We start from the raw sequence: 14,346 nt of genomic DNA, 5'->3' as shown, positions 1-14,346 counted from the left end.
GTGTCTGTTACTCTGTTCCGATTCTCTCTTCCCCTTGTGTTCCATGCCCGGTTCAGCTGTCCCACGTGGAAGCGCACTGCGTCTCAGCCCTGCGGCACACATCATGCTGTTGCTAATGCCCTGGGTTCCCTGAGAGTTCAGCTTCCCAATCTTCTGCCTTTCTAGTTTGGCCCTATTCCGAGATGCACAGTGTTGTGATTCGGGGTTTTTTAACATCTTGTGACAGCTCCACTGCATGTGCATCAGCCTGGATGGGGGCCGTTACCTGCAGATTTGAACCAGTGCAAAGAGAAGGGCACGGGGAGCTCACAGCCTCTCGGGCTCCTGTCAGGCCGAGCTTGACACCCTGTGAAACAAAGGAAAAGGAAACATACTGTCTCAGTAACAGTAAAGTAACAATTCTGTTAACCAATTACTTTGGTAATACAATTTTTTTTTCCATAAAAATATGTTTTTGCCTGTTCTAGGCTTAAAATATAGTTATTGGAATACCTGAGGCACAGTATAATAGTCATTAACCTCTTCCAGGTTTATTCAGAGAGCATCTTTTTGTGTCTGTCTCCTCTAATCCTGGCTTCCAGAGACCATCTCTCTCAAAAGGACAGAGCTGCCATGCTGTCACACACAGAACACGTAGACTGCCTAACTGGGCACGCTGCCTGCGCCAGCGCTATGCCCCAGAGACTTGGAAGAGTATTAGGGCAAGAAATGTTCAGAGAGGGGACCACTTTCTTTTCTTAGTTTTTCTGTCTTTGTCTTGGTTTCTCTATTGCAGAATAAAAATGGAGTGTAATCAAAAGGACTTGGAGCATATATGACATTAACAAATAATCCTGTGCCTTTTTTTGTTTCTGTAATCTAATTTACATCATCCCTGTATCTATTGCAGATTGTAAATTCCCCCAGGCGAGGGCTATGTTTCTTTTCCTCTCAAGTGCTGTGCCTACTTTTCGTCTCCTTACAGAGTGTAAAAAAGCTGTACATTATTTTATGTTTTGTATTGTTTGCAACTGAAAGAACAATCACTGTTCTGTAGTACTTCCTTCAAGGTACTTCCTTGCTCTGTGTTACGTTTGCTTTGAATGTTTTACCTAGGCACAAAAGGATGATAATTCAAGTTTAATTTGACTTAAATATTTTAGTATAGAAGCTCTTGGAAAAAAAAAGAAAACCAAAAAAACAAAAACCCCCAAAACTTAGTAGCTATGTTTTAATGTATTGATTATCAGATTTCCAATACAACCTTATTGCTTGTTGTTTTCATCCATGTCCTTCTGTTCCTTTCCCCTCCCTGCTTTGGTTACCATAATGTGGAGGCATACAGCAAGTCCTGAACTTGCAGTTCAAGAACTTGAACAAGCAGCTATGTTGACCTACCTGACAATATTCACAGAAGAGGGTGTATAGTTGGTTCTCACGGCCTTGCATCCTATTTTGTTTCAGTTGTGTTTGGGGAAGAAAAGAAAAAAACCCAAATAATTTGATGACAGAATAAAAAAATAATGAGAAGCCCCACAGTCACTCAGGTGTTCTTTTACTTGTGATCGAAAAAACAATCCAACAACGTATGATTTATCTTCTCTTTTACAGACGTACAATCAAAGCCAGTCTAACAAAAGGAGCATCCACAAAGCTATTTCAGGAAACAAAATGCTTCATTTCTACCAGCATAGCCCACGTATGATTCCAGAAGGCATAAATCCGAAGTTGCATAAAATGTTTATTACTGCTGAAAAATATGAACCAAGCAATTCAAGAATGCTTTCCAAAGAGAGAAGATCTAGTTCCCTCCAGCATAAATCTGCTCTCTTTTCCTGTGTCACTGGTAAGAGGATTATGGTGTTTTTCTAAGTGCTGCGTAAGCTGCTATCTCATGTTGTTATATTACAGCACATCAAAACTGTGTGCTCACATGAGTTCTGGGTCTCTAGCAAAAATGTAATTTCTGTCAGCTGAAGCTGTGGTACCGTGCTGACTGCTGCTTTGGTTCCTCATCCTTTTCCTTTAACATCCTAAAATCACAGTTCTGTCCTTAAATATCCATACTTCAAATCAGACATTTCATCTTTCTTAATAGAGCTTCTCATGGAGTCAGTGACTGAAGGTCAGAAACTCCAGCTACAAACAGAAGAGGCAAATGTTCATGATGTCTTCTGAAGAATTCTGATATACCAATGAGAGGTGGCATAATTGTCACTTAAATGTTTAGTGATAATTCTATACCAAACCTGGTTTTGAGCTTTAACAGTTAGGCTTAATGTTTTTGTTAATACAAGAAAAGTATGTCTTATACCTCTGTAAATGACGATAGAACAGAAATGCTTGAAAACCAAAGGATTTTGAGGAGAAGGAGAAATCAAGGGTCGAATACTTATGAATTGCACACACCCATGGAGGAAAATTAATCTAAAAAGAGAAACAGCTCTTTAGTTGATGCAGTTACATGGTACTGAAATGCTCACTAAACTGAACAAAATTATAAGATAGGAAGAAAGAGCTAAGTTTTGTAAATACTTGGAAATCGTTGTGCTCGATCTCTTTGGTTAAGTGCTTTCTGTAAAGACCAGTTGCAACTTCTTGAAAGAAGAATCTCCTAAAAGCCTTGGGAAACTTCATATTTCAGAATCTGAGTAGTTGGACTTCAGTGTTAGTGTTTTCTAAATGCTTCTGATCACCTACATCCGATCTCTTTTCAAACACCGTCTGGGGCAAACAAAAGGGTGAACATAGAAATGGGAAGCAAGCTACAAAACCATGCAGGAAAATATGAGCTTCCCCTTTGGCCTCCAAACCATTTCATGCTATCTCCCATTTTGCAGGGTAGAAATGTAATGGAGGAGAATTAGTATTGATAACTCAATGTGTACGTGCCATTCTCACCCCAAACTCTTTGTAAGTATGGGTGTGCTGCAGACACAGCCGTGGCGATGCTCCTAATGACGACATCTCCCGTTATGCCTCTGGAGCCTGCTGTAAGGCATGCTTATCTGGGGCTTGTGCACAGCCCAGGGGGTGGCCAGGATGGCCACCAGTGAGGGAAAGTGAGGACAGGATAAACAGGCACAACTTGCAAGAAAATAAGCAGAGCAAAACATGGAATTAAAATAATAATTTTAGAATGTAAGTCTGTCCTAGAAAATAGAAATGACAGGCAGTAAGTGCATAAAGAAGATAATATGCTGAACATGCTTCCTGCTGAGGGAACAGCACTTCAGAGGCTCTAATTACCAGGTTCCTTTTGTGTGAAATAGGTTAGCAGCCACCACAATTGCAGTGCCTAGTGCGCGGGGAGATCTGTCAGCTGCTGAAGATGAACATGATTGACCGCCCATCTTGCAAACAAGTCTTACATGAGTGCAAATTATTGAGCACCAGCTTTGTGTTGAAGTCGCCTTCATTACTGTATGAAGCTAGTGTCTGTTTCTGATTTTAATGATATTCAAGATAAATCTCAAAAAGAAGAGAAAGAAAGGTCTTCATTTCTTGCGTTTTCTCCTCTCCTTATTTCAGTGCCCCCTTCCACATTAGAAAATTGAAAAAAGTAGCAGTAATGAATAAGCTGTGTGTTGTCTTATTTATGCTCTCTTACTTGTCATTTGTTCTTGAGGTTCTTCAGGTTTGTCCATGGAAGAATAGATGTGCACAGAAATTGAAATATTGTAATTTCAAGCATTCTCCTTCACTTCTAGTCAAAATTTAATATTTCCTGGTCTTCCTAATTTGATCCAATTTCTATTAATTTTACACTATCCTTACACTTCAAAACCTATTTCATAAATTTTATGTTTCTCAGTACCCAAAGGACACATTATTCTTGTCTTGCCCCATTGCTAACCAAGTGTGTTCCTCAGGTGTAGGAGCTTTTCTTCCAAAAGTACAGCAACAAGAACAAAAATCCCATTCTAATTTGAGATTCTTTTCTCTCTGTTTTTTTTTGTTTGTTTGTTTATAGGGTTGGGTTTTTTGTGTTTTTTGTTTTTTTTTTTAAGAGTTTGCTAAAATTGAGCAGCATATCAGTAAGTTCGGTAAAATCAAAAAGCATTTAAGAAATAATAGATTTGTGCTTAAAATGGCTTGGTCTCATTGGAGGAAAAAATTCTCCGAACAGGTATCTTTGGAGACAGCTCATGTTTTTATGCTCATCTTTTTTTACTTTATAAAATGAGAATAACTATCCCACAAGATAAATGAAAAGGTGAAAGAGCTGAAAGATCTAGATAATCATCTCTAACATTATTATCTTTGCAAGTTCTCTGCCAAACTCCCTGCTCTGTGAGAGGTAGGAAACCACAATGGGCATGGCAAAAAATAGCTAACATGCATTAAAATGTGCTCTTCCCGTAGCCTGTTGTTCAGGTAGCTGAATGTCATTTCAAGCTATCAATGATTTCTTTTGGTTTTTCTTTTTGCATTGCATTTGTCTAGATGAAATTTCATTTTATGAATTATTCTTTTCCTGGCTCTTCACAATTACTTTACTCCCCCCTTTTCAGACTCTATCAATGCTTCCATTCCCCTCTCTAGGGAGGCCTGTTGTGCTTGCTCATTTTCTTGATAGCCAAAAATACTTTTCTCTGCTCAGAAAGAGAAAGTTCAGAGCTTTGGAAGTATCTATTACCGAATTTTGCCAGCTGCTGGAGGCCTTCATGCCAGTGTAGAGTTGCACCATGTATTGCTTGGGCAGGTGGTATCGCAGGATCCTCTTGACCTTGTCAAAAGGGGGGTCTCCTCTGGAGCTGTAACACAGAGAACTGAAGTCATCTGTTGTTCTCAGTGTGTCCCTGGACGTGTCTGGATGGCAACGGTCCATCACCAGAGGTGTTAGGAAAGGCTCCAGTGCACTGTCTGGACAAGCATCCTCAAGAGCAAGAAGGAACCCAAACTAGATCTGTTTGTCTATGAAGCTTTTCACTGGTGCCCACTTTTTCCTGTCTTAACAACTTGCTGTTTGAAAATGCATTCTCAGTTCCTTGGTAGGCCATCTTTTTGCTTCTTGGTTATGAAGGTAAATCTTAAGTGAGGCAGTAGAAGTCACTTTGGACTGACCAAGGGCATTAGGGTTCGGTTACAACTGAGGACTCTTTCTGGCATTTCCTTTCTACCGTGGCCAGGCAACGCGGTCCAGAACTCCACGCTAATTAGAGATTGACATATTCTGTCTTGGTGTGTGGGTGCTGGATATTAACTGCTAGAGCAGACCTAATACTTAACTGTTCTTATAAACAACAGGAAAGGCTGTGAGATATGCTTTTCTGATAAGTGTTCTTAATTTTCTTTGCCTTCAGAACTCTATATTTTTCCTCCTCTACTTGAACTGTGTGTTAGCTATAAAGGAGTGTAACATCTCCGAGATGTAGAGTCAAAAATATTTTAGTAGCAACATCGATCTTGTGGGGTTTTTTTGTTTTGTTTTGTTTTTAACGATGACCTTGAAGAACTTCAGTGTTGGTTAGTTTTTTCCAGCTGTGAAAGACTTTTTCTGAACAGGACTTGAACCTAGTACTCTGAACTCTCAGGGATGTGTTTTTGAGTCTCTAATAAACATTGTCACACCATCCTGTGAAGACACAGTCTCTGGCAATTGTAATTTGAGAGGATTGAGAGGTACAAGCTGACTCCTCGTACATGGCACTAATTCAGAATAGAGTGTTGGCTGCAGATTCATTCCAAATCCTGTCTGCAGAGTGATTGTCAAATTAACTTAATTATTTTTCTCCAAGCTTCATACATCTGGGATGAAAGTACGCACATTCTTAACACGCTCTTAAAAAGGATTCTTTGCATGCTCCTTTGCCATTCACACGGTTGGCTGTTTTGAGGGATTTGGCATTTGTTTGGATAATGTTGGTATTGAGGCTTGCTGTCAGCCTGCCAAAAATGACTCCCTTTCCTCGTCGGCACTGGAGCGTACTTGCTCAGAGCCAAGCAGCACCAGGCCCTTGTCTTCAGTAAGGTGCCATATGAGCACTTATTTTGTTTCTTTCTAGCATTGGTGCGCACAGGTTCCCTATACTTCCCACTTGCAGTTATGAGTCAAAATAAAACTCATGAGCCTCGTTTTTCTTTCCTTGCTATCCATCTATATCTTTGTTTATATGATGCCTTCTCCCCCCAAAATTGTTTATTAGATTTATCCATAATTATAACACATACAACACTGTTCTGGTACTTGTTTCAGACATCAGATTCTCTCTATCTGGTTATGCTTGTGGCACAGAGAAGGTATTTTTTCTTTTGATTGGTGTCATACAAAGTTCTTTTTATTCCGCGTATCCTTTTTCTTCAAGTGGGTAACATTTTTCTGTTACTGTTTTTTTCCCCATAGGCCAAAAGCAAATACACGGTCATGAGAATTGGTCTCTGTCACCTGAGGAATTTGAAATATGGGACAGACTTTACAGGATTAAGGAAAGTGATGGAGTAAAGGAACCGATACTGCCTCAAACTCGGTTTGAAACCTTAGAAAACCTGGAAGAAGTATCAGTGAGTATAACCTAAATGTAATGTTTTCTTTGATATGAGGCCTAAAGGATACCCTGAGTAACAAAGTTAACTAAGAATTTGAAGGAGGTCTGTATTAAAAATGCAATTTTGAGAATTCTGTGTAGGTTTTTGAGGTTAAGAATTTAAGGGTTAGGTGTTTGAAATGGGCATTTGAGGTTAGCTCTGTAAATGCAAAATGCATTAAAAAATCTCTCAGTATCCATTAAATTCTGTTCCTGTTTCGAAGAATTCCATGCAGGATACTGTATTCATGATGGTATTGTATCCACATGTTTTCATCTCCTTGTTTATAGAACTATAAAAGTGTTACTGAAAGAAAAGCTCAAGTTTTACAAGCTCTTTTCTGATTCAGAGAAAAAATTTGGAGCGTTTGTGTCATTTCACCACTTAAAACAACCTGTCTTCCTTGAAAAGGTGTGACCACACAAAACACAGAATTGCTTTTATTTAAACCAGACTTAAACATTTGTGATAATGTTTAAATACTTTCCTGCATTCGGAGTATTTATAGTCCCTACCAGAGAAGTAGACACTAGTTTTGCTAAACAATTTCTTGATTAATATCTCCTTGCCACTCTTAATTTCAAACTGCAGAAACATAAAGAGGAGGCAGCTCATGAACTTTCCTTGTCTGAATGGAGAATTTGGCAGAACCGTCCTTTTCCTACATCCATGGTTGATCACTCAGATCGTTGCTACCATTTTATCGGTGTTATGGAAATGATAGAGCTAATGAGACATGAACAGGTAAGGTGTTTACATTTGGCTGGTTGTAAACAAGCAGCAAGTATTCAATGCACAGTCAGACTAATTAAAACATAATAAGTGCTCTAGTTCTGGCTGGTCAGTTGAAACAAAAAGTGGAGAAATGTTTGCATGGGGCAAGTTAGTTATTGTGGAACGGATAACGTGTATTTAATTTTGTTTCAAGATGTATCCCTCTGGTATTCTGTAATTCTTAATTTATTCCACAGAAGCTGTTTAAAAACAGTTAGTGTTTCTGAAAACAGAAGAAAGTCCCACCCATAAATCATCTTTTTGTTTTTTTTTTTTTTTTTAAGGGATCCAAGTGTCAATTTTTTACAGAAGGACATTAAATGCAAGAAATATATATGTCAAGGAGCAAGGTCACCAAGAATGATATTAGAACTATTCCAGAGTGTAATAGGAATTGGAAATAATTTTGTACATTAAATGCATCACATAAAAATAATGCCAGAATGTAATGCATGTTTTAAGGTAGTTGTGTATTGAGGCTTTTTGGTTTGTTTTCTGTGGAAGCTGTAATTAGAAACTTAATTGCTCCTAAGAGTTAAAGGATAAGAGGAGGGCAGTCAAACTAACAGGGATGAAAACCATTTGGGAGATGAGAATTTTTTTTGCTATCAGTTATGGATAGCAGATATGCCTTTACAATGAAAGGCACATACAATAAGATGTGTGTAGAGGTGGATCTGTTGAAGTACCTGAAGACTTCGGTTGTTCACCACACTCTTTTTCCTCCAGTTTATCTCTTTTACGTTCCACACATATTGCTTTTTAGTGTGTTGAAGTTTTCTAGGTCATCAGAATCTGTTGCTAAGCTGCCAGAGTTTTCTGAATAACTAGACTAATCAAGGAAGAGAATAGAGACATTGTAGTTGTACTCCTTGCTAGGAAAGTGTATTAATGGAAAGTTGTAAATAGACTTCCAGAGCTAAGATAAGCTTCTCCACTTCATCACAGAATAATGGCATTCTTGACTTCTTTGAGAGTCTGTGTTCCTGAGCTACAGCCAAGAACGTACTAACAGAGAGAGGACTTTGGGGAGAGTTCAGGTATAGAGAGCTGAAGGAAGTCAAAGGGCAAAGAAATGGTTAAAAAAATTGTGATTTCTCTTCTAATTGAGGACCCCACTCCCCACCACCAACTCAGGCACTTGAAGTATTTGTGACTTCAGTTCCTTTTGTGAAAGTGTATTGATACCAGAATTCTGTTCAGGTTCCCGAGTGCCTTCAAAGTTATAGATGCTAAACCAACATTTGGCACCCTGAAAATAATTTACAGAGCAAATTTGTTAGTCACCAAGCGAGTCTTCAGTCTTCTCCCCCAAACTCTGCCAAAGTAGGTGCCAAAAATGATAAGCAAGGCAGAATGTCAAACGCTTGCATTCATAAGTGAGCTTTTACAGAACTTTTACAGAGACAGGTCTGCCTAGTGTCCCTCACGGGAATGAGACAGCCCAGCTCACCTGCCTCTGCTCTGTGCTATATATACTCCAGGAAGCCTGGCTCTGTCTTCCCTCTGCTCTTACACTAGATAAAGATAGCAATGAGATCCCCTTCTTCTCAAGACTGAACAGAGTTCCCTTGTCTGCCCCTGTACCTCCGTATGCTCCAGCCCCAAGACAGTTTTGGCCGCCCCTGCTGGACTTGATCCAGTCCAAGATATTACTTGTACTGGGACCCCAAAACTAGCCTAAACACTCCAGATGTGGCCTCACAGAGGATGAACAGAGGAGAACAATCGCTTCCCTTGCCCTGATGGCTACTGTCCTGCTAATGGAGCCTGGATGCGATCGTCTTTGTTGCCACAAGGGCACACTGCTGTCTCATTTTTCTGTCGTGAGGTTTCTGTCATTTTGTTGAGGAACCTCTGGGCAGCAGCCCTGCCCTCAAGCATGTCACCTGCTTCTCCTCCCCTGGTATCATCTGCAAACTTACTGAATGTGCTCTCTGTGCTGTAGTCAAGGTCAGTAATAAAAATGTTAAACACTAAGAACCTCTGAGAAATGCTCCTAGCAGCTAGCCACTGCCAGGACTTCATACCAGTCCTCAAAATGATTTAATTGTGGTGGTCCAACATCTCACAAGCTTAGCTAGGAGAATGTATCAGAACCCTGGTAAAGTCAAGGTAAAGAACATCTGCTGCCCTTCTCTTGCCCCCAAAGCTAGTTACATCATAAAAGGCAGTCTTGAGGTCTTCATCCCTAAGCGTTCTGTGTGCTTCGTGGGATATTTGCTTGAAAGCTTGGATGTTTTCATACTAGTTTGATTTGAAGTTTGTACTTTAACTTAAAATTGGAGTAAATATAACATTCATGTAGTATTGTAATTTCAGACGTTTAGGTTTTCCTTATGATATAGTATTCTTACTATATCGTACTCTACAGTATTCCTAACACTATGCATGTGAAATTGTTCACATCAGGATCTTTCAGAAATCAAGCTTTGCCAAAAACTGATTATGCCATGTTGCCCATAGCCAGACCTGTGGGGAGGCATGGATGGTTTACTTTGGCAGTAACTACTACACTGATTTTTATTTTTTTTTTTTTGTGTATTGTAGGGTATTTGTTCTTAGAAGAAAATATTAATTAAAAAATGCAGAAGTAGAGCAAAATTAAAGAAACTTAGAGGTTTGTAGGCAATGCTTTGAATTTCTGCACACTTACTAAGGCATGTTCTTCTAGGTGGTTCTGTCTTGTCTGTATTCCTGACTGATGCTGTGCGGGCAAAATTCCACCCACTGAAAGAGCTGCCTGTGGAACGCTGGCCCCGTGTTTCTCTGTCACTGTATTTTCATGAGCAGTTCAGTTCAGCATATGATTGGGAAAGCCGTGAGATTTAGAATCAAGCTTTTTTACCAGATTTGGATCTCACCCTGTTCGGTGTCCTGCTCCGTTTTGCAGTGGGACCCCCAGACACATTGTGCTTGCTCCAGGCACGGGCAGTTTGGGGCTGAGGCTGCTACGGCCTCTCCGTGAGCTCTGTGCTTCTGCTGGGCCTGGATTAAGGTATCCCCGGGTGCGTTGTGTGTGCTGAATATACAGAACTCAGCTTGGGATGGTCTTAATTCAGGCTTGCTGGTTTACACACCCATTTGACTGAGGCATTCTTGGTGAAGGATGTTTCTATAGCAAGTTTAAACTTTTGGAAGCTTGGCTTTCAATGTGGTTTGAATTGAATTGAATTGAATGAATTTCAAACCACAATTTCAAATGTGGTTTGAAATTGTAGGAAGTGCTGTTATTAAACAGTGGGACAGCATAAAGGAATATTACTCCAGCCTCCAGGAAATTACCTTTAGCAGAAGTTAAGCCTGTAAAAATCTACCTAAAATGTTAGTCTTATATGAAAATAAGTGGATGGAAACAAGAATTGTTTTAGCAGTGAGTCAAAGGGTTTTGCATGTATGTACTGTGCATCAAAGTTCCTACTATAAATATTTTATTGCCAAATATACCACTGCTAATCTGTCTGACGTTAATTTACAGTTCTTAATAGCAGAGGGATTTAAGACAAATACGAGTCAAAGCTATTGCCTTAAATAACTAAGATATTGAACTTCAAACCACAGTTCTATTGATTATTTTCTTACTGAGGGATAAAAGATAAAAACAGGCAAATCCTTATTTTACTACGAATAACCAAATGATCTAGAAGCTTCTGATGAAACTAATTATTTCTTGGGAAGAATCTCATTCAGAGATTAGCAATAACTTAATACGAGCCATCTTAGGAGGTATTTATGTGTTCTTTATGAGTGTTTTGGTTTTTATTACAGAAGAAAGCTCAGGAATTTACTGATATGTAGCTTTCCTTTCCTTGTACTCATTCCATGATTCCAAGAAACTTCCTATGCAATTGTGTTTTGCATAATAAATTTTAAAAAGTCAGTGAAAAGGCTTCGATATTTTTAAATAGATGAAGTGAAAATGTTTGGGGGAAAAAATTGTATATTGTATTTATATGCTCTTAAAAACTTAGAGAAGAAGTTGGCACAATCAAAAGAAAAAAATAAAAGTAAAAGAAATCCCAAATATGAAGCCTGCGACAGGCCACATCCACTGCAGAAAAGCCCTTAATGCCTGTGTGGCTTTATTACTACAGCAACGAGAAGTGGGCAGATGGGATTGGATTTTCTGCTAGCTACAAACAGGGATTTTTTGTGTAACATGGTAACAAATCAAGTTGTCATTATGCAAGATAATTCAATAGCTTTTATAAGCATTTTTGAAAATTAAACTGTACTGTTTGGAAACAAGGTCAGGGCAAAGTAATCATTTTTATTGAAATGCTATTTGTCCAAGTTTCTGAGGGTAAGTGACAGGAAATATTGAAGTGCGAGTGCATTATTTTTTATTCCCGGGGAGGCAGGCAACTCTTAGGGACTTTGTAAATGTCAGAATGTTGTCCAGTGTGGGAGGATGACTATGGGTGTCCATTTCCCACTTCAGAGTTGGCAGTGTGAAGTTACAGTGAGGTTCATTATTATCCCTAGAAAGACAAAAGAAAACACAAAAACTCCCACTCAAAAGATTCTCACCCTTTTTCACCCAAGTAATCTCTGGTACCACACACCTTGGGAAACAGGGTTTAGAAGATGAACCCGCAACAACTGCCACTAAAATCATCTGTCATTTATCCTCTGTCTTAGATTGCTTTGAAGGATTCACGGGGTGAAATGCCTGGCAGCAGGGAAAGTGTTCCCAGGATACCCTAAAATTCCAAATAAAAGTCTTTCCATGATTTTGAAGTTTTAAATCAGACCTCAGACCTGGTTTTGGGGGAAAACACAGTGTTCCCAGCCAGCTGTGACTTTTTTCCAGGAGACAATGAATGCAAAGTTAAAAATGGTTCAAGAAAGGACAATAAAACTTTTTTTTTTTCTGCCTTTATTGACATTAGTACGTCTCGGGTTAAAATCCTGATAGAGATGTGGCGAGACTTCTTCCCACCCAATAACAAATAATTTTAGATGGTAAATGATGTTTTGTTACAGTGTTTGTGAGAGACGGACTAACGCATCTGTGGAACTGCGGGTTTGAACTGTGGGGTGCTATTTATTGTCTGGGCACTGAATCTGGCTTGATCAGCAGAGAACAGATAATCAGAGAAAATGCACTGTCTTGGGATCCTCAAAAGAAAGCTCAGCAGAGGTGGCCTGGATTGTTCTTTACTGCAGAAAGCCCAAGCGGAACATGCGTCCCAGCGGGAGGGCGGCAGGACATTTGTTCTGTTCTCAGCCAGTAAGGCTGCCAGGGAGAGCCCACAAGACCAAAAAAATCTCAGCTCTCCAATTAAAATAGTTTCTTTGTGCCATATTGATTCTTCTGATCTTGTTGCCAAATGATTTGAGCCTGAACGCTAATTGAGACCCGGTTAAGATTGTTCAGACCTTTAATTGCAGGTGCTTTCTGTTTTTAATGATCCTGTGGCAGTGAGAATGGAGAAGTAAGAGTGATTAGGCAAAGGATTCTGGGGTGTCAGCCATGTGCATGGGCCAAGGGATTGAGCAGATTGTGTGGCACCTGGAAGGGCTTAGCCGTGTTAATTTGAGCTAGCGTTTCTGCCCTGTTTAGGGGTGACTCGGTGTTCCTCTGCAGCGCTGCGTGAAAGCCTTCCACAGCCCTTGTGCCTCGGGTTCAGGCAGACCAGCCAAAAATAGTCTTCCCACCGAAGTTAAATGATCTCAGTTTTCTGCAAAACATGCCGTAATATAACATCTTGTGGAAACCAAATAGAATATCAGGTATGGGATATAGGGTTGCCAACTTAAATCTACAGCCAAGAGACACTTGATGCGCGCTCTGTGGTATGGTATGTCGCTGCCTGCCTTCTGGGGTGTTTATTACTAATGGATGTGCTCCTGAGCTCCCGCCCTGCTGGCAGTAGAATTGTACAGCACGTACCTATTCTGGCTACTGTTGGCTTTTGTTGGGTTTGTTCCATTGTTATTTTATTTGTTTAGGGATGTGTGTGTATGTACACACACATCTAAATTTTGCATTTAGGTTTCTGAATTTAAAATAGTTGTATGCTGTATTTCACAAACTGTCAAAATATTTATGTTATTTGTGTCTGTGAATAATCAGTTGGTTGTTCCTTAAGCTCTTACAGGAGACTGATTTGGCAAAGCTCTTTGACAGTCAGTGTGCCAAGTATGAACTGGCAATCCATTCGCAGTCTTGGGACTCATGTAGGAGCTACTATACACCAAAGCTCCTTGAAGATACTATTTATGTTTTGAGACGGGATAATATTTTAACATTGTTTTTAATATTATAATAATGCACCGGTGACAAAGTTTGGTGGAATATAATCATTTATTTAGAACAATGAACTGCTGCTGTAGTTGAAAAACTACTTCTAGATGCAACGGTCCTGCTATCCGCTTGGATATACCTGTTGCTGCTTGTATTTTTAATATTGGCATGGAAATGCAGTGCTTAAGAAACGACCATGGTCAGTGGGGTTCAGGAGTGTTTCGCTATCCATATTTTCATGGAAATGACACACAGGTATCCAGGTCATTGCTGTGTATCTCTCTGTAGTGTGGTGGGTTTCCCCTCTCCCCTGTAGATTTCCACAATTCTTAGCACGGGACGCCCCAGGCTAAGGAAGTCAAACAGTAAATGTCCGCATTAACCTCTCTGTGATGCCAGATAACAGAACCATCTGTGGTTGCCAGGTCAGACACCTCTAATACTAACTACCTGTCACTTCTGTCCCGAGAGTTTTATAAAATACACAGTCACTAAACCAGAGATTAATTTATTTTCTGACACTTCAGATGTTCTTGAACATTCACTCTTGCCTCTGTAGCCTCTTTAATGATACCTAATGATACCTGTTCCCAGAATCGCTAGGGTATATACCCTGTATTTTGCTAATGAATCTTCCTTTTTAGGGATCTTTTGAGTGTTTTTTTTGTGTAGCTGTGTTTGCTGTATAGACAGATGCTCTCTCAAATTAGAGTATCAGCAAAATAAGTAGAAGCAGATAAATGAGAAGTAGCCGGTTGCTCTAAGCAGGAGCAGATGGTAACCCTTCAAGGATTCCCAGCACTTGGCTCAGCCTG

The 14,346-nt window shown here is 39.7% G+C and overlaps 1 protein-coding gene across 4 annotated transcripts in view; it reads left to right on the top strand.

Annotated features, from left to right (window-relative positions):
• Positions 1-14,346, top strand: part of FANCM (FA complementation group M) — a 72,288-nt gene that overhangs the window by 37,580 nt on the left and 20,362 nt on the right. For all 4 annotated transcript variants that reach the window (XR_012586599.1, XM_074583605.1, XM_074583604.1 and 1 more), the window contains 3 exons: positions 1,591-1,825; positions 6,326-6,483; positions 7,099-7,251. Coding sequence is in view for 3 of the 4 variants with exons in the window: in XM_074583605.1 (XP_074439706.1) it covers positions 1,591-1,825; positions 6,326-6,483; positions 7,099-7,251 (546 nt within the window). In the remaining variant the exon portion in view is untranslated. The remainder of the gene's footprint in view (positions 1-1,590; positions 1,826-6,325; positions 6,484-7,098; positions 7,252-14,346) is intronic.

This window comes from Larus michahellis, chromosome 4 (genome assembly GCF_964199755.1).
Source record: "Larus michahellis chromosome 4, bLarMic1.1, whole genome shotgun sequence".
Classification (NCBI taxonomy): domain Eukaryota; kingdom Metazoa; phylum Chordata; class Aves; order Charadriiformes; family Laridae; genus Larus; species Larus michahellis.
This window is presented reverse-complemented; position numbering and strand designations above follow the sequence as displayed.